The sequence below is a fragment of the Pleurodeles waltl genome, chromosome 10 (genome assembly GCF_031143425.1).
Source record: "Pleurodeles waltl isolate 20211129_DDA chromosome 10, aPleWal1.hap1.20221129, whole genome shotgun sequence".
In the NCBI taxonomy this organism is placed as follows: domain Eukaryota; kingdom Metazoa; phylum Chordata; class Amphibia; order Caudata; family Salamandridae; genus Pleurodeles; species Pleurodeles waltl.
The window spans coordinates 1,027,283,959-1,027,305,522 of NC_090449.1; the positions used below are offsets into that span (position 1 = coordinate 1,027,283,959).

The following is a 21,564-nucleotide window of genomic DNA, read 5'->3' on the forward strand; positions in this document are numbered from 1 at the left end:
GCGTCTGAGCCCCACAGCCCGAGGAGAAGTGGGCCATCAGTGTCCCTATGTGATTGAGAATCTCAAAGGTCGAGGCCCCCTCTTATGGGTTCCCCTGGACTGGCCCTCCAGTCCCTGCTTGCAGCCTCCTTCTGACCGGACCGATCTCCATTGAAGTGAATTGGACACCTAATGGCATAACACACCTCTTGGTGTGGCCTTGGATCTTGCTTCATACTCACCCAAAGTCCAGAATAGCAGTCCTGTAAGTCGTTGCCAGGTACCTGTACTTACCCGATTCCGATGATCTTGGTATCTAAATTCATATAAAATCGGTGTTATTTTTATAAATTGGTGTCAGATTTCTTTATTGAGTGTGTGTCTCGCTTACTGGCTTTGTGTGTGTGCAATAAATGCTTAACACTGTCCTCTAATAAGCCTAATTGCTCGACCACGCTACCACAAAAGAGAGCTTTTAGGGTCATTATTTTAGCCAATAAGGGTCGCACTGGACTATCTGCATAGTGTCCCCTAACACTGGTACACTACATAGATACAGAGCTTCCTACAGGTACCAGATTGTACTTCCAGGAAAATATGGTTGTGCTGAACTCCATGGTTACAATGTAGGAGGCCTATAAGGCACTCCTGTGGGGCCAGCCATGTCACTGATAGCAGAGGGGAAAAAAGAGAAAAAGGGAGTGAGCTGACAGACTAGACAAAGAAATATTGAACCTGGATACTGATGGGGGGTGCTTCCCTTACGCCGGAGCAGTGTCACAGGCTTTGGCTTAAGCAGAATTCATTTAGAGACAGGGCAGGGCAGAGAACTCAGCCCGCAGCATTGCTTTGGCCACACAGAGAAGGGTATACCAGGTGGGTATAAGGTGGGACCCCTACTAGCTTGGTTGGGCATGAGAGGGAGGGAGGGATGGAGAGAATCTGGGTCCAGAAACTGCGTTCAGCAACTCACGAGGTAATCAGGGACACTGGTGAGATTGCAGACAGATTTTCGGCCTGCTACTCTTTCCCTCTACAGTAAGTTCACCACAAAGTTGAATATGGATATCAGGAAGTTCCTGAGTGACCTGAGGGTACAGGAGCTTAAGGCGGAGGCATGAGATGTAAGTGCATATTTGTGAAGAGGATGTTGTACTAGCCATCAGAGAGAGTAAGACTGGAAAAGCCCAGGGCCCAAACGGCCTACCAGAAGAACTATATAGGAATTGGCGCTCGACCTGGCCCCACATCTCTAACTTGTTCTGGGCTGCTAAGAGGCAGGGTGACTTTCCCCGTGACCAGTGCTTTAAATGGGCCGGTACTCTCCGGTACTGAGTACCGGAACTTTTTTATTTTGAGAGGGAGAGTACCGGCACATCTCAAGAAAAACGTAATACTTTTAATTGGAGAGTACCGGCACTTCTCAGAAACAAGCAGGTACTCTGGTACAGAGTACCTGCACTTCTATTTTTCCATTTAAAGCACTGCCCGTGACCAGTGTCTGCCTACTACCATAGTGATCCACAAAGAGGGCAGGCCACACATATGTGCCTCCTCTAGTCCAATCTTGCCTCTGAATTTGGAATGCAGCCTCCCGGCCACCAGGGTGTGCAGGGTAATACAGACACTGGTGTTCCCTGATCACTCGGGCTTTATGCGTACCAGAGGAACACCCCTAAATGTACAGCAATTATATGCTTGCATTGAGGGCACCAAAAGCAGAACTGAGCCTGTGGCAGTCCTGTCCCTAGACACAGCCAAGGCTTTGACACCTTAGAATGGGATTTCCAATGAGATGTCTTCGACCAGATGGGATTTGGCCCTATTTATATCGGGTGGATCACGCTGCTGTATTATGAACAATTAACACACATTAGAGTCAATGGAATGTGATCCAGTCTGTTTGTGCTGCTCCAGGGCACTAGGCAGTGGTGCCCACTGTCCCCGATGTTATTTGCCCTGGCACTGAAGCGCTTGGCGTGCTTGGTGCGGGCAGACCCGCTGGTTGCGCTGGACTGGGGAGGGGGTTGAGAGGATAGAATTTTCCTTTTTGTAGATGATATTCTCTTGCACATTAGTACTACTGAATCCACCCACCCCGGCCTCTACATATAGCCCATCTCTGGGGCTTACTCAGGCATCTGGATCAAATGGGGAAATTCCCTTCTCTAGCCCTTATGTGCATTGACGCACCTCTCATAGGGATTAGTGGTGGAGGAAGTGGGCTTTAAATATCTCAGCCTTTGTTACCAGGCAACCTGACACCTCTCTCTCTCTCTCTCTCTCTCTCTCTCTTCTCTCTCTTCTCTCTCTCTCTCTCTCTCTCTCTCTTCTCTCTCTCTTTTCTCTCTCTTTTCTCTCTCTCTCTCTTCTCTCTCTCTCTCCTTTTTTTGTTTTTTTTGTTTTCCCGACTGATTTAGAGCCAATGTGCAACGTTGGTGGAAGCTCCCCTGTTGCTTCTAGTCAGGGCGGCTTTGTATAAAATGATGACCCTAACAAAACTCTTCTACATTCTCCAAAATTTGCAATATGGGGTTCCACCCGAGTTCTTTGGGAAGGGGGTGTAAGGTTCAGCTAGGATAGCACTCCCTAAATTCACGAGGGGGTGTTATAATGGGGGCATTGCCATCCCTGATTTGGAGAAATATTACTGGGCTTCCCAACTGATACATATTAATGAGCAGGTTTTTGCCCCTCAGGGGGAGCCCTCGATTAGGGCGGATTGTAAAGCATTAGGTCTGTGGGGCAGTCCGAGAGCACTATATTCCAGGGGAGGCTGTAGGTCGCTTACACCTCTGATGCAGGATTATATCAACTTTAATTCTTGACATATAAGAATTGCTGATATGGCTTCTTTGGTTAGGGACATTTTACATTTGTCTGTGATGCCTACATCTTTATTTCTTTGATAAAGGGTGTTAACAGTAATAAATATAATAATGTTTTATATAAACCATTTTTTATTGATATCACAAAATTGTTTTACTTAATAATATAAAACAAATTTTTGTATTGATTTAAATTGTCTTTTTGGCCGATCCAGATTTGTTAATATCTTAATGCCATTAGAGTATGGCTCGCCTCTAGAGAATAGGTGTTGTCTGAAGCACTGCATAAGAGTGCAGTCTCCCTTCGAGAAAACTGATGCACAATGCTCCTGATCCTCTGGTGAAGCTTCGAGAGACCTGGGAGGTGGATGCAGGCGTTATGGAGGATGAGGCATGGGAAAAGGCGATTCGCTCACCCAGGGAAGTTGCCATCAGTGCAGTTGCACTTATTGCACAGATTCTACTACACAAGGGCAATTATACACAGGATGGGGCTGGCTTTCTCTGATAGGTGTAACAAGGGGTGTGTGTTACAGGGGGGTGTCTTGCAAGCTCTTTGGGACTGGGACTGTCCAAGGTTGAAGGACTTCTAAACCTGGGTTTGGGATGGTCTTAGGCAGGGGCCGGTTTTTCGTACCGAGGCCCAGTCAAAATGGTCCCTTTGAACATGTGCGTGGAGGAAAATCCGGGCACGTTCCCCATGACTCCTGTCCAGTCTGGGATCTGCAGTGGCGAAACATAATATTGTACATTTGTGGGGGACGACCTAACTACCAAGTGTGTAACAGTGGCAAATGGATATGGATTGTCGTAGGGTGGTGGAACACCTGGTGTATGAGGGCAGGTGAAGCCCCTGTAAGTGGGGGAACAAATCTTGCGAATGTAGGAGTACTACAGGGGCAGTCTTGACAACCTTTTGGTGACAGAATGAGGGTATATTATGTGTTCTTGTACATTGTGGATGTAGTATATCTTTTGTCTGTGAGGAGAGGTCTGGAGGGTTCGAGGAGATCACCCAGGGGGGTTACCAGATATATTGTTGTGGTATCCTGCAAGGTACAACGTGCTGACATGGGGTTTTGGTTGTGTGTGTGTTTTTTTTTTTAACAAAATAAAAATTGTTTAAAAATAAAAAACGTTAGCTTTGCTAGGACCAGCATGGGCTTTTAGTTTATTTATGGATCCATTTGTCCTTTGTTAATGTACACACAGGTTAGTGACATAATTTAGCAAAAAATGTGATTACTTGTTCTGTCTTCTTCCTCCATCCTGGTTCTGCTGGTTCGTAGCTAAGAGGAAGCCATTACCTTTGATCACATTTAAATTTCCACATAACTGAATTGGAACACTGGCACAGACCTACATGCACTATTTCTCGTTGCTAAACATGATTGGTACACATGCACATTTATTTAATTCAGCAAAGCCATAACAAATGTTGCTGGATTTTCTGAGGCTTTGAGGCTTTCAGATATTAAACTGTTGTCGATTTGGTCTTTCTGGTAATCATATATTTATATTTTTGTCTTCAAGGAAGTCAATGAAAATTCCCTGAAGAGACTAAATGGCTATTTGGAAAACCTGCAGAAGCCTGGATTTAGGACCAACAAACCAACCCCACTCACCTTCTATGTACGAGAGACTGATCAGACGTCAGTAGAAGTTGAGGAACCTATTGGCTCACCAGGTGATTTGCTTCTTCTTTTCAATGTGTGCACTGACCTTGAGGATGATCTTGGTCTGTAGCTCTACAGCTGTTAGTATGTCAAAAATGTTGTCTCAATTTGCAACCTACCGCTGTGGTGTCAGGATACTACATTTCCAGCCTTCTACTTTTCTGTTACAAATCAGTGTTGGCACTTTTATTAGTCCGATTGTTTCAATAGAACCTATCAGATGGAATCCCAGGAATGGAGACATGGTGCTCTGACAGTGTGGACCCAAATGACAACCCTAAAGTAGTCTGAGAGCTTGAGGTTTTTGTTCAACGGCTATGCCCAGATGTGGGCCCTGACAAAGCTTAAATGGACCAAAACCATACTGGGGTAGCATGTCTATCCGTTCGTAGGGGACAACATCTGGTAGTTCTGCTCGTCTGTTCCTCTCACACCAGGAACAAGCCTGATTTGCATACTGTTTGTTCCTGACTGAGGTGGAACCATTGGCAAAAAACAATGGGCTGGATTGCATATCCATGTAATTACCTTTGACAGAGTAAGTCAAGACTTCCACCCATCACTTTTTTTCTGCAGTGCATCATCCTAGATGCAGCGACATGCACAACAGTTAGCCCCATTCTCACTGTGGCATACAACTCAAGTGCCACCCTAATGACAGTGCTGAAATAGGGCAAAACTGGTATAGGGTAGCTTCTGTTTCTGTTCAAAGGGTACCTACTCTGCCAGTTCAGGTTGGGCTCTTCCTATTAGAGCAGAACCAAGACTTATTTGCATATAGCGTGTTGCTGACTGAGGTGACATGGTGGGCAAACAAATCAATGAATTGGCTTTCAGCCCAGAGTAATTGCGGGCTGAGATTAAATTAAGCAATCCACCCATCAATTTTTTGTTTTCCTTCCTGCTTGGGAGAACACTTTGATGTGTTTTATGTGTCTTTGTAGGTATTTCTATCAGGAGAATAAGAGACAAAAGCTACATGACTATGCTTTTTGAGGTACTCTGGAAAAATAAAATTGACTTTATTTTCCTGGTAAATGATGGCTCAAACTTCTTTGATGTTATTTTAAAATTATGTTCCCCTGGAAATATTTTGATATACCAGTAGGAAGGAACCACCCAACAGATTTCAGAATATGGGGAGCCAAATTTTGGACAGGACTGAATGGGATGCTGGGATTCATTCTGAATCACTAGCAGAAGGGGTGCTTTTAATGATACAAGTAACTTGACAACCTCAGAATAAAAAGCCAAAGTTCATAGGGAGGCAAACCAGTTGGGTATGCGTTTCACTTCAATGGCTAATTGTGAATTGGGGACAGCGATAGGATCATGATCTGAGACAATGCTAACACAGGCAGACTCAGCTTTTTTTCAATTATTCTAGATATGTTTTACCTTTTTTCGGTTTCTGTTTGTTTTGAATTCTGGTGTTTTTCTAGTGTTTTCCAATGTTTTACAAAATTGTAAAAAAAACTGCGGTTATGAGTGTTTATTATTTTTTACTCCATACAAAATCACAGAGATGATGTTTTTCCAGTGCTTATATAAACATTTGAAATGATTCTTTCTTTTCTCTTTTATTCCTACTGTCAAATTTCCCTTTCTTCTTTCCTACTGCTAACTTCGCTCTTTGCACTTTTTCATTGAATTTACTCTTTGAAGTAACTTTTCATTATTTATCTCACCTCTCTTACTGTCAAAATTCCCAGTAGACATATCCCTTTTTCCAGCATTCCTGTTCCACCCCATACCAATGATGTGCATGAAGGGGGATGTGTTTGCACAACATTAAGATTTGATTGGGGCAGATAAAAGGTTAATGTTGAAAAGATTTTCTAAAGGAAGACTTTTTTTAAAATTATGATATATGTGTGTGTGTGTGTGTGTGTAGGAAGTTGGCTCTGTATGCACTATTTCAAAGTAAGGAATAGTATGCACAGAGTCCAAGGGTTCCCCTTAGAGGTAAAATAGTGGCAAAAAGAGATAATTCTAATGCTCTATTTTGTGGTAGTGTGGTCGAGTAGTAGGCTTATCAGAGGGTAGTGTTAAGCATTTGTTGTACACACACAGGCAATAAATGAGGAACACACACTTGGAGACAATTCCAGGCCAATGGGTTTTTGTATAGAAAAATATATTTTCTTAGTTTATTTTAAGAACCACAGGTTCAAGATTTACAAGTAATGCTTTAAATGAAAGGTACTTCACTTAGGAACTTTAGGAACTTTGAATTAGCAAAATAGCATATACAGTTTTCACATAAATTACATATAGCTATTTTAAAACTAGACAGTGCAATTTTCAACAGTTCCTGGGGGAGGTAAGTGTTTGTTAGTTTTTGCAGGTAAGTAAACCACCTACGGGGTTCAAGTTTGGGTCCAAGGTAGCCCTCCATTGGGGGTTCAGGGCAACCCCAAAGTTACCACACCAGCAGCTCCGGGCCGGTCAGGTGCAGAGGTCAAAGTGGTGCCCAAAACCCATAGGCTTCAATGGAGAAGGGGGTGCCCTGGTTCCAGTCTGCCAGCAGGTAAGTACCCGCGTCTTCGGAGGGCAGACCAGGGGGGTTTTGTAGGGCACCGGGGGGGACACAAGTCCACACAGAAAGTACACCCTCAGCGGCACGGGGGCGGCCGGGTGCAGGGTGCAAACAAGCGTCGGGTTCGCAATAGGATTCAATGGGAGACCAAGGGGTCTCTTCAGCGATGCAGGCAGGCAAGGGGGGGGCTCTTCGGGGTAGCCACCACCTGGGCAAGGGAGAGGGCCACCTGGGGGTCGCTCCTGCACTGGAGGTCGGATCCTTCAGGTCCTGGGGGCTGCGGATGCAGTGCCTTTACCAGGTGTCGGGTCTTTGAAGCAGGCAGTCGCGGTCAGGGGGAGCCTCGGGATTCCCTCTTCAGGCGTCGCTGTGGGGGTTCAGGGGGGCCAACTCTGGCTACTCACGGTCTCGTAGTCGCCGGGGAGTCCTCCCTGTGGTGTTTGTTCTCCACAAGTCGAGCCGTGGGCGTCGGGTGCAGAGTGCAAAGTCTCACGCTTCCGGCGGGAAACGTGTGTTGGTTCAAAGTTGCTTCTTTGTTGCAAAGTTGCAGTCTTTGTGGAACAGAGCCGCTGTCCTCAGGAGTTCTTGGTCCTTCTAGATGCAGGGTAATCCTCTGAGGCTTCAGAGGTTGCTGGACCCTGGGAACGCGTCTCTGGAGCAGTGTCTTTAGAAGTGGGGAGACAGGCCGGTAGAGCTGGGGCCAAAGCAGTTGGTGTCTCCATCTTCTCTGCAGGTTTTCAGTTTAGCAGTCCTCTTCTTCTTAGGTTGCAGGAATCTATCTTGCTTTGTTCTGGGAGCCCCTAAATACAGAATTTAGGGGTGTGTTTAGGTCTCGGGGGTTAGTAGCCAATGGCTACTGTCCTTGAGGGTGGCTACACCCTCTTTGTGCCTCCTCCCTGGGGGGAGGGGGGCACATTCCTATATGGAGGATTTCTAAAAGTCGGAGTCACCTCAGCTCAGGACACCTTAGGGGCTGTCCTGACTGGTCAGTGACTCCTCCTTGTTTTTCTCATTATCTCCTCTGGCTTTGCCGCCAAAAGTGGGGCCGTGGCCGGAGGGGGCGGGCAACTCCACTAGCTGGAGTGCCCTGGGGTGCAGTAACAAAGGGGGTGAGCCTTTGAGGCTCACCACCAGGTGTTACAGTTCCTGCAGGGGGAGGTGAGAAGCATCTCCACCCAGTACAGGCTTTGTTACTAGCCACAGAGTGATAAAGGCACTCTCCCCATGTGGCCAGCAACATGTCTGGTGTGTGGCAGGCTGCTAAAACCAGTCAGCCTACACGGGTAGTCGGTTAAGGTTTCAGGGGGCACCTCTAAGGTGCCCTCTGGGGTGTATGTTACAATAAAATGCACACTGGCATCAATGTGCTTTTATTGTGCTGAGAAGTTTGATACCAAACTTCACAGTTTTCAGTGTAGCCATTATGGTGCTGTGGAGTTAGTGCAAGACAGACTCCCAGACCATATACTCTTATGGCTACCCTGCACTTACAATGTCTAAGGTTTTGCTTAGACACTGTAGGGGCATAGTGCTCATGCACTTCTGCCCTCACCTATGGTATAGTGCACCCTGCCTTAGGGCTGTAAGGCCTGCTAAAGGGGTGACTTATCTATACCTGTAGGCAGTGTGAGGTTGGCATGGCATCCTGAGGGGAGTGCCATGTCGACTTAGTCTTTTTATCCCCACTAGCACACACAAGCTGGCAAGCAGTGTGTCTGTGCTGAGTGAGGGGTCCCCAGGGTGGCATAAGACATGCTGCAGCCCTTAGAGACCTTCCCTGGCATCAGGGCCCTTGGTACCAGGGGTACCAGTTACAAGGGACTTACCTGGATGCCAGGGTGTGCCAATTGTGGAAACAAAAGTACAGGTTAGGGAAAGAACACTGGTGCTGGGGCCTGGTTAGCAGGCCTCAACACACTCTCAAATCATAACTTAGCATCAGCAAAGGCAAAAGGTCAGGGGGTAACCATGCCAAGGAGGCATTTCCTTACAGTGTGTGTGTGTATATATATGTTCGATAGACATACTGTGCATTATCCTGCCATCTAGTGTTGGGCTCAGAGTGTTACAAGTTGTTTTTCTTTGAAGAAGTCTTTTCAAGTCACGAGACCGAGGGACTCATCTGTTTCGGCTCCATTGCGCATGGGCGTCGACTCCATCTTAGATTGTTTTCTTTCTGCCATCGGGTTCGGACGTGTTCCTCTTCGCTCCATATTTCGATTCGGAAAAGTTAGTTAGTTATCGGAAAATTCGACGGTATTGTTCGCGCTCGGTACCGGTTTAGTGTTAGCACATCGACACCGAAGAAAGAAGCGCTCTGGCGGCCCTTCGGGCTTCCACTCTCCAGCGGGGCCTGGTCGGCCCGACTGCGTCCATCTTCAAACCTCATGGACCAGACCCCCTTCTGCTTCTGTCCCAACTGCCACGCAAAGTATCCTTATACAGACCAACACTTGGTCTGTAATCTGTGTTTGTCTCCGGAACACAGGGAGGATACTTACGAGGCCTGTCGGGCATTTCGATCCAAGAAAACACTACGAGATCGAAGAGCTCGAAGGCTCCAGATGGCGTTGACACCGGCCGAGCAGATCGACGTCGAGGAAGAGGAGAGATTCTCCATTCGAGATTCGGACTCGGACGAGTCCGAAAGTGAGCAGCCAAAGACGCAGCAACAAACTGTGAGTAAACCAGCCCCGGCAAAGACTCAATCAAAAATAATAAAGGCCAAGGGGATTCCACTGCCAACAGGCCATGGCTTAACCCGAAAACACAGTGACCAAACATCTGCACCGAAAAAGGCCTCCCAGCAGCCGAAGACATCAGACTCCGGTCGATATTCCAGCTCCGAACAATCTCGGCACCGAGAGTTCGGCACCCCAAAAGTCAAGAAGGTTTCCTCGGAGCCGAAAAAGACTGTACAAAAAGCTTCCGTGCCGAAACATGCAGCATCGGAGCAGAAACCAGGCTCCTATACAGAAGAGCAAGGCCTTTCAAGTCAGTTGCAAGGGCACAGATTTGAACAAGAACTGGGCATGGGAGAGCCAGACCATACCCAGAGGAGGCTGCACATACAAAAGGACACGGAAAAATCCAAACTCTTCCTCCAATAAAAATCAAGCGAAAGCTAGCTTTCCAGGAGACGGAAATGCAGCCAAAAACGAAAGTGGCTAAAGACGAAACACCACCAAGGTTGTCGCCACAGCAATCTCAATTGCATTTGCCACACCTGTCCCCGGTAGCGACACCCCCAATGACGCAGTCGCCGACACTCACGGGGATGACACAAGATGACCCGGAAGCATGGGACTTGTATGATGCACCGGTCTCAGACAATAGTCCCGATTGCTACCCGGCAAGGCCGTCACCACCTGAGGACAGCACTGCATATATGCAGGTGGTTTCAAGGGCAGCTACATTCCATAATGTAGCAATGCATGCAGGGCCCATAGAGGACGACTTTTTGTTTAACACATTGGCATCCACTCACAGCTCATACCAAAGTTTGCCAATGCTACCAGGCATGTTAAAACACGCCAAACAAGTGTTCCAAGACCTGGTAAAAGGCAGAGCCATCACACCTAGGGTGGAGAAGAAATATAAACCTCCCCCAACGGACCCTGTGTTTATCACACAACAATTAACTCCTGATACGGTGGTAGTGGGAGCAGCCCGAAAGAGGGCGAACTCACAGTCCTCAGGGGACGCACCACCGCCAAACAAGGAAAGTCGGAAATTTGATGCAGCAGGCAAGAGGGTGGCAGCACAGGCAGCCAATCAATGGCGGATTGCCAATTCCCAGGCTCTACTGGCTCGATACGACAGGGCACATTGGGATGAAATGCAACATCTCGTTCAGCACCTTCCCAAGGAGTACCAAAAACGTGCCCAACAGGTTGTTGAGGAAGAACAAACTATTTCTAACAACCAAATAAGGTCGGCTATGGACTCAGCAGACACGGCGGCAAGGACAGTGAACACTGCAATAACCATTCGTAGGCACGAATGGTTACGGAGCTCCGGTTTTAAGCCTGAAATCCAGCAGGCTGTGCTGAATATGCCGTTCAATCAAGAACAATTGTTTGGGCCGGAGGTGGATACGGCAATAGAAAAACTCAAAAAGGACACGGATACGGCCAAAGCCATGTGCGCGCTCTACTCCCCACAGAGCAGAGGCACTTTTAGAAAGCCTCACTTTAGGGGGGGGGGGTTCGTTCCCAAACCACAGAGCCTTCCACATCACAAGTCAGACCCACATATCAGGGCCAGTATCAGAGAGGAGGTTTTCGAGGAACATATAGGGGTGGACAGTTACCAAAGAAGAGGGAAATTCCAGGGCCCAAAAACCCCACAAACCAAACAGTGACTTCAATGTCACAAACCCCCACCACTCAACACTAGTGGGGGGGAGACTTACCGAATATTACCACAACTGGGAAAACATAACTATGGAGCATGGGTCCTAGCCATTATCCAACATGGTTATTGCATAGAATTCCTACAATTGCCACCAGATGTGCCTTCAAGAGCACACAATATGTCCAAACAACACTTAGACCTGTTACAACTAGAAGTTCAAGCATTGTTGCAAAAACAAGCAATAGAAATAGTACCCAATCATCAAAAAGGAAAAGGTGTCTACTCCCTGTATTTCCTAATTCCAAAGGAAGACAAAACGGTGAGACCCATATTAGACCTCAGAACACTGAATCTTTGCATCAAATCAGATCACTTTCACATTGTAACACTTCAAGACGGGATTCCCTTGCTCAAAAAACAGGACTACTTGTCAACATTAGATCTCAAGGATGCATATTTCTACATACCCATACATCCTTCCCACAGGAAATACTTAAGATTTGTAATCCAAGGCGTGCATTACCAATTCAAAGAGTTACCATTCGGGATAACAACAGCCCCAAGGGTATTCACAAAATGCCTTGCAGTAGTAGCCGCTCACATCAGGAGGCAGCACATGCACGTATTCCCTTACTTGGACGATTGGTTAATAAAAACCAGCACTCAACAACAGTGTCTTCTACACACACAATACGTCATAGAAAAACCCTACATAAACTAGGGTTCTCTTTAAACTACCAAAAATCACATCTACAACCGTGTCAAATACAACAATACTTGGGAGCAACACTCGACACACAAAAAGCGATTGCCACTCCAAGTCCACAAAGAGTACAAGCATTCCAAAATGTAATATTAAACACGTACCCAAACCACCACTACCAAGTGAGGTTTGTAATGAAACTTCTAGGCATGATGTCTTCATGCATAGCCATTGTCCCAAATGCAAGACTACACATGCGGCCCTTACAACAGTGCCTAGCAACACAATGGACACAAGCACAGGGTCAACTTCAGGATCTAGTGTTGATAGACCGCCAGACACATCTCTCGCTTCAATGGTGGAATCCTATAAATTTAAACCAAGGGCGGCCATTACAAGACCCAGTGCCTCAATACATAATCACAACAGATGCTTCCATGATGGGGAGCACACCTCAACCAGCACAGTATACAGGGACAATGGGATGTTCAGCAAAAACAACTGCATATAAGTCATTTAGAACTGTTAGCAGTGTTTCTAGCATTGAAAGCATTTCAACCACTAATAGCCGACAAACACATTCTTGTCAAAACAGACAACATGACAACAATGTATTACCTAAACAAACAAGGAGGGACACACTCATCACAACTGTGTCTCTTAGCACAAAAGATTTGGCATTGGGCGATTCACAATCACATTCGCCTAATAGCACAATACATCCCAGGGATTCAAAACCAGTTGGCCGACAATCTCAGTCGAGCTCACCAACAAACACACGAATGGGAAATTCATCCCCAGATACTACAAACTTACTTTCTACGCTGGGGAACACCAGAAATAGACCTATTTGCAACAAAAGAAAACGCAAAATGCCAAGACTTTGCGTCCAGGTATCCACACCCTCAGTCCAAGGGCAATGCGTTGTGGATTAGTTGGTCAGGGATATTTGCTTACGCTTTTCCCCCTGTCCCACTCCTTCCGTATCTAGAAAACAAATTGAGTCAAAACAAACTCAAACTAATACTAATAGCACCAACTTGGGCACCCCAACCTTGGTACACAACACTACTAGACCTGTCAGTAGTGCCTCATATCAAACTACCAAACAGACCAGATCTGTTAACTCAACACAAACAACAGATCAGACACCCGAATCCAGCATCGCTCAATCTAGCAATCTGGCTCCTGAAGTCTTAGAATTCGGACATGTAGACCTAACACAAGAATGTATAGAGGTCATCAAACAAGCTAGAAAACCTACTACAAGACATTGCTATGCAAATAAATGGAAACGATTTGTTTATTACTGTCATAATAATCAAATTCAACCATTACATGCGTCCGCGGAAAACATTGTAAGCTACTTACAAAAGTCAAACTTAGCTTTCTCATCCATTAAAATACATCTTACAACAATTTCTGCCTATCTGCAAATTGCACATTCAACTTCACTATTTAGAATCCCAGTCATAAAAGCATTTATGGAGGGTCTAAAAAGGATCATTCCACCAAGAACACCACCAGTTCCTTCGTGGAATCTTAATATTGTGTTGACACGACTCATGGGTCCACCATTTGAACCCATGCACTCTTGTGAGATGCAATACTTAACATGGAAAGTAGCCTTCCTAATAGCTATCACATCTCTCAGAAGAGTAAGTGAAATACAAGCCTTTACCATACAGGAACCCTTTATACAAATACACAAACATAAAGTGGTTCTACGCACAAATCCCAATTTTTTGCCAAAAGTCATATCACCGTTCCACTTAAACCAAACAGTGGAACTCCCAGTGTTCTTTCCAGAACCAGACTCTGTAGCTGAAAGAGCATTACATACATTAGACATAAAAAGAGCACTAATGTATTACATTGATAGAACCAAACAATTTCGCAAAACAAAACAATTGTTTGTAGCTTTCCAAAAACCTCATGCAGGGAATCCAATATCCAAAAAAGGCATTGCCAGATGGATAGTTAAGTGTATTCAAATCTGTTATGTTAAAGCAAAGAGAGAACTGCCTATTTCACCAAAGGCACACTCCACTAGAAAGAAAGGTGCCACCATGGCCTTTCTAGGAAATATACCAATGACAGAAATCTGTAAGGCAGCCACATGGTCTATGCCTCATACATTCACTAAACATTACTGCGTGGATGTGTTAACAACACAACAAGCCACAGTAGGACAGGCAGTATTACAAACATTATTTCAAACAACTTCTACTCCTACAGGCTAAACCACTGCTTTTGGGGAGATAACTGCTTACTAGTCTATGCACAGCATGTGTATCTGCAGCTACACATGCCATCGAACGGAAAATGTCACTTACCCAGTATACATCTGTTCGTGGCATGAGACGCTGCAGATTCACATGCGCCCTCCCACCTCCCCGGGAACCTGTAGCCGTTATAAGTTGATAAAAATAAACTTGTACATTTGTAAACTTGTGAATATAACACTTTAAATCACATTATGTACATACTTACTCCATTGCATGGGCACTATTACTATATACACAACACCTACCTCACCCTCTGCGGGGAAAACAATCTAAGATGGAGTCGACGCCCATGCGCAATGGAGCCGAAAGGGGAGGAGTCCTTAGATCTCGTGACTCGAAAAGACTTCTTTGAAGAAAAACAACTTGTAACACTCCGAGCCCAACACTAGATGGCGGGATATGCAAAGCATGTGAATCTGCAGCATCTCATGCCACGAACAGATGTACACTGGTTAAGTGACATTTTCCATATATATATATATATATGTGTTCGATGGCATGTGTAGCTGCAGATACACATGCTGTGCATATTCCGCCATCTAGTGTTGGGCTCGGAGTGTTACAAGTTGTTTTTCTTCGAAGAAGTCTTTTCGAGTCACGAGATCGAGGGACTCCTCCCCTTTCGGCTCCATTGCGCATGGGCGTCGAATCCATCTTAGATTGTTTTCTTTTCGCCATCGGGTTCGGACGTGTTCCTCTTCGCTCCATGTTTCGGTTCGGAAAGTTAGTAAAGTATCGGAAAAATTTGACGGTATTGTTTGCGTTCGGTATCAGGTTAGTTATAGCAGATCGACACCGAATTAAAGAAGAGCTCCGGTAGCCCTTCAGGGCTTCTATCCCCCGGCGGGGCCTGGTCGGCCTGACCGCGTGCGTCTTCAAGGCTCATGGAACGGACCACATTCCGCTTCTGCCCCGAATGCCACAATAAGTATCCTTACACAGATCAGCATTTGGTCTGTAATTTGTGTTTGTCTCCCGAACACAAAGAGGATACTTGCGAGGCCTGTCGGGCATTTCGGTCGAAGAAGACGCTACGGGACCGAAGAGCTCGAAGGCTTCAAATGGCATCGACGCCGTTAGGACAACACGACGTTGAAGAAGAGAAGACTTTCTCCATTGCCGACTCGGACGAGGCCGAAAGTGAGCAGCCGACGAAAACCGTGAGTAAACCTGCCCTGACAAAAACTCACGCCAAAATAATGAAGGCCCAGGGGACGCAACCGCCGGCACGCAATGGCTTAACCCGTATACTCGGTGACTAACCATCTGCACTGAAAAAGGGCACACACGTGTCGAAGTCATCCGACTCCGGTCGAGATACCGGCACAGAGTATACTTGGCACCAAGATACTGGCTCTGACCAAACACGACACCGAGATACCGGCTCCGAGCAAAGTCGGCACCGAGAGAGTGGCACCCGAAACTGAAAAAGGTAGCTTCGGAGCCGAAAAAGACTGTGGAAAACGTTTTGGTGCCGAGACATCCAGGATCGGAGCCGAAACAGAGCTCCTATTCTGAGGAACAAGGCCTGTCATCCCAACTTCAAGGCCATAGATTTGGACAAGAATTGGAGCTGGGGGAGCGAGACTATACACAAAGAAGGCTCCATATTAAAAAAGAAACAGGGAAAATAAGAACTCTTCCCCCTATTAAAATGAAAAGGAAACTTGCTTTCCAAGACACAGAAAAATAACCAAAAGCAAAGGTGGCGAAAGAAAAAACTCCACCACGTTTTTCGCCACAACCGTCGCCACACCACTCACCGCAACTGTCACCAATTGCAACACCCCCTATGATGCAATCTCCAACGCACACAGGGATGACCCAGGATGACCCAGATGCATGGGATCTATATGATGCACCAGTATCTGACAATAGTCCAGACTGCTACCCAGCAAGACCGTCACCACCTGAAGACAGTACTGCTTACATGCAGGTGTGGTCCAGAGCAGCTACTTTTCACAATGTGGCACTGCATGCTGAACCTATTGAGTATGACTTTTTATTTAATACTTTGTCGTCAACACACAGTCAGTACCAGAGTCTACCAATGTTACCAGGGATGTTGAAACACGCAAAGCAAGTGTTTCAAGACCCCATCAAAGGCAGAGCCATCACACCTAGGGTGGAGAAAAAGTACAAGCCTCCCCCTACGGACCCTGTGTACATCACGCAACAACTAACACCTGACTCAGTGGTAGTAGGCGCAGCACGCAAAAGGGCAAACTCACAGACCTCTGGAGATGCACCACCACCCGACAAAGAAAGTCGAACATTTGACGCAGCGGGGAAAAGAGTTGCAGCACAGGCAGCCAATCAATGGCGCATTGCCAATTCACAGGCTTTATTGTCAAGATATGACAGGGCTCATTGGGATGAAAAGCAGCACTTTATAGAACATCTTCCCAAGGAGTTTCAAAAGCGTGCACAGCAAGTGGTGGAGGAGGACCAAAGTATCTCCAACAACCAGATACGATCGGCAATGGACGCAGCGGACACAGCTGCAAGAACTGTGAATACAGTGGTCACTATTCAAAGACACGCATGGCTACGCACCTCCGGATTTAAGCCAGAGATCCAACAGGCTGTGCTTAATATGCCTTTTAATGGACAGCAGTTGTTTGGGCCGGAGGTGGATACAGCTATAGAGAAGCTGAAGAAGGACAGTGACACAGCCAAGGCCATGGGCGTGCTCTACTCCCCACAGAGCAGAGGCACATTTAGGAAGCCAAAATTTAGAGGGGGGTTTCGGGCCCAAAGCACAGAACCCTCAACCTCACAAGCCAGACCCACATACCAGGGCCAGTATCAAAGAGGAGGCTTTCGGGGACAATATAGAGGTGGACAGTTCCCTAAAACCAGAGGGAAGTTCCAAAGACCCCACAAACTAAACAGTGACTTCAATGTCACAAATCCCCAACACGTAACACCAGTCGGGGGAGACTCACAGATTATTACAAAAATTGGGAGGAAATAACAACAGACTCGTGGGTCCTAGCCATTATCCAACATGGTTATTGCATAGAATTCCTACAATTACCACCAAATGTGCCTCCAAGAAAACACAACATGTCCAAACAGCACTTGGATCTATTACAACTAGAAGTCCAAGCGTTATTACAAAAAGAGGCAATAGAACTGGTACCCAACCATCAGAAAGGAACAGGTGTCTACTCCCTGTATTTTCTAATACCAAAAAAGGACAAAACTCTGAGACCCATATTAGATCTCAGAACACTGAATCTTTACATCAAATCAGATCACTTTCACATGGTGACACTTCAAGACGTAATTCCCTTGCTCAAACAACAAGACTACATGTCAACATTAGACCTCAAGGATGCTTACTTCCATATACCTATACATCCTTCCCACAGGAAATACTTAAGGTTTGTAATCCAAGGAGTACCTCACCAATTCAAACTGTTACCATTCGGGATAACAACAGCACCAAGGGTATTTACAAAATGCCTTGCAGTAGTAGATGCACATATCAGAAGACAGCACATACACGTATTCCCGTATCTAGATGATTGGTTAATCAAAACCAACACTCAGGAACAGTGTCTTCAACACACAAAACACATCATAGAAACCCTTCACAAACTAGGGTTCTCATTAAACTACCAAAAATCACACTTACAACCGTGTCAAATACAACAATACTTAGGAGCAACAATCAACACAAAAAAAGGGATTGCCACTCCAAGTCCACAAAGGGTACAAGCATTCCAAAACGTAATACTAGGCATGCACCCAAACCAAAAATATCAAGTGAAATTAGTGATGAAACTACTAGGCATGATGTCCTCATGCATAGCCATTGTCCCAAACGCAAGATTGCACATGCAGCCCTTACAACAGTGCCTAGCAACACAATGGACACAAGCACAGGGTCAACTTCAAGATCTAGTGTTGATAGACCGCCAAACACACATCTCGCTTCAATGGTGGAATCCTATAAATTTAAACCAAGGGTGGCCTTTCCAAGACCCAGTGCCTTAATACGTGATCACAACAGACGCTTCCATGGTAGGGTGGGGAGCACACCTCAACCAACACAGCATCCAGGGACTATGGGACACTCAGCAAAAACAGCTTCATATAAATCAACTAGAACTACTAGCAGTGTTTCTAGCGTTGAAAGCATTTCAACCACTAATAACCCACAAACACATTCTCGTCAAAACAGACAACATGACAACAATGTACTACTTAAACAAACAGGGAGGGACACACTCATCTCAACTGTGTCTCTTAGCACAGAAAATTTGGCATTGGGCGATTCACAATCACATTCTCCTAATAGCGCAATACATCCCAGGGATTCAAAACCAGTTGGCCGACAATCTCAGTCGAGATCACCAACAAATTCACGAATGGGAAATACATCCCCAAATACTTCAAACCTACTTCCAAAACTGGGGAACACCGTAAATAGACCTATTTGCAACAAAACAAAACGCAAAATGCCAAAACTTCGCATCCAGGTACCCACAGCCTCACTCCAAGGGCAATGCGTTATGGATGAGTTGGTCAGGGATATTTGCTTACGCTTTTCCCCCTCTCCCACTCCTTCCGTATCTAGTAAACAAATTGAGTCAAAACAAACTCAAACTAATACTAATAGCACCAACTTGGGCACGACAACCTTGGTACACAACATTACTAGACCTTTCAGTAGTGCCTCATATCAAACTACCAAACAGACCAGATCTGTTAACTCAACACAAACAACAGATCAGACACCCGAATCCAGCATCGCTCAATTTAGCAATCTGGCTCCTGAAGTCTTAGAATTCGGACATCTAGACCTAACACAAGAATGTATGGAGGTCATCAAACAAGCTAGAAAACCTAGTACAAGACATTGCTACGCAAATAAATGGAAACGATTTGTTTATTACTGTCATAAGAATCAAATTCAACCATTACATGCGTCCGCGAAAAACATTGTAAGCTACTTACTACACTTACAAAAGTCAAACTTAGCTTTCTCATCCATTAATATACATCTTACAGCAATTTCTGCCTATCTGCAAATTACACATTCAACTTCACTATTTAGAATCCCAGTCATAAAAGCATTTATGGAGGGTCTAAAAAGGATCATTCCACCAAGAACACCACCAGTTCCTTCGTGGAATCTTAATATTGTGTTGACACGACTCTTGGGTCCACCATTTGAACCCATGCACTATTGTGAGATACAATACTTAACATGGAAAGTAGCCTTCCTAATAGCTATCACATCTCTCAGAAGAGTAAGTGAAATACAAGCCTTTACCATACAGGAACCCTTTATACAAATACACAAACATAAAGTGGTTCTACGCACAAATCCCAAATTTTTGCCAAAAGTCATATCACCGTTCCACTTAAACCAAACAATGGAACTCCCAGTGTTCTTTCCAGAACCAGACTCTGTAGCTGAAAGAGCATTACATACATTAGACATAAAAAGAGCACTAATGTATTACATTGATAGAACCAAACAATTTTGCAAAACAAAACAATTGTTTGTAGCTTTCCAAAAACCTCATGCAGGGAATCCAGTATCCAAACAAGGCATTGCCAGATGGATAGTTAAATGTATTCAAACCTGTTATATTAAAGCTCAGAGAGAACTGCCTATTACACCAAAGGCACACTCCACTAGAAAGAAAGGTGCCACCATGGCCTTTCTAGGAAATATACCAATGACAGAAATCTGTAAGGGAGCCACATTGTCTACGCCTCATACATTCACTAAACATTACTGCGTGGATGTGTTAACAACACAACAAGCCGCAGTATTACGAACATTATTTCAAACAACTTCTACTCCTACAGGCTAAACCACCGCTTTTGGGGAGATAACTGCTTACTAGTCTATGCACAGCATGTGTATCTGCAGCTACACATGACATCGAACGGAAAATGTCACTTACCCAGTGTACATCTGTTCGTGGCATAAGACGCTGCAGATTCACATGTGCCCTCCCACCTCCCCGGGAGCCGGTAGCCGTTATAAGTTGATAAAAAATAAACTTGTACATTTGTAAACTTGTAAATATAACACTTTTATCTACATTATGTACATACTTACTCCATTGCATGGGCACTATTACTATATACACAACTCCTACCTCACCCTCTGCGGGGAAAACAATCTAAGATGGAGTCGACGCCCATGAGCAATGGAGCCGAAGGGGAGGAGTCCCTCGATCTCTTGACTCGAAAAGACTTCTTCGAAGAAAAACAACTTGTAACACTCCGAGCCCAACACTAGATGGCGGGATATGCACAGCATGTGAATCTGCACCGTCTCATGCCACGAACAGATGTACACTGGGTAAGTGACATTTTCATATATATTACCTAGTGGCGGTCACCATTAGGTAGTTATAATTAGGACTTAGGGCCAGATGTAGCAAAACTAGGTTTTGCGACTCGCAATTTCCGAGTCGCAAAATCATATGCAGAATGGTGTCTCAGACACCTTCTGCGAGTCGCTATGGGGTCGCAAAGACCCACCTCATTAATATTAATGAGGGGGGGTCGCATTTTGCGACCCCATAGCGAGTCCCTGCACTCACAGGGATGGTGGCCTGCTGAAGTCAGCAGACCTCTATGTCTGTGACTGCTTTTTAAATAAAGCAGTTTTTTATTTTTATTTTGCAGCCCTTTTTCCTTAAAGGAAAACGAGTTGCAAAATAAAAAAAATAATGAAACCTTTTGGTTTCGGTTTTTCAGAGTAGGCAGTGATCCATTGGACCACTGCCTGCTCTGAAAAACCCTTTTTGGCAACATTCACAAAGGGAAAGGGGTCCCATGGGGACCCCTTCCCTTTTGCGAATGAGTTACCACCAGTGTGACACTGGTGGTAACTGCGAATTGCTTTGCGACCGCATTCGCAGTCACAAAGCAATTTAGCAAGCGATGCGAGTCGCAAATAGGAAGGGAACACCCCTTCCTATTTGCGAGTCGCCTTCATAATTTGCGAGTCGGTACCAACTCGCAAATTGTGAATGAGCATCACAAACGGCATTTTGCATGGCGCAAACTGCGATTTTCACAGTTTGCACCATGCAAAATGCTGGCTACATCTGGCCCTTAGTTTCTAGTTTCCATTGGAAAAACTTTTTTTACTTACCTATATCTTTGGCGCAGTTGATGAAGCTTCACTAAATTTTCCAAACCAATTTGACATTCA

General features: G+C 45.3%; 1 protein-coding gene across 4 annotated transcripts in view; it reads left to right on the forward strand.

Annotated features, from left to right (window-relative positions):
• Positions 1-21,564, forward strand: part of TCAIM (T cell activation inhibitor, mitochondrial) — a 277,740-nt gene that overhangs the window by 69,947 nt on the left and 186,229 nt on the right. For all 4 annotated transcript variants that reach the window (XM_069211978.1, XM_069211980.1, XM_069211981.1 and 1 more), the window contains exon 5: positions 4,341-4,494. In XM_069211978.1, coding sequence (XP_069068079.1) covers positions 4,341-4,494 — 154 coding nt within the window. The remainder of the gene's footprint in view (positions 1-4,340; positions 4,495-21,564) is intronic.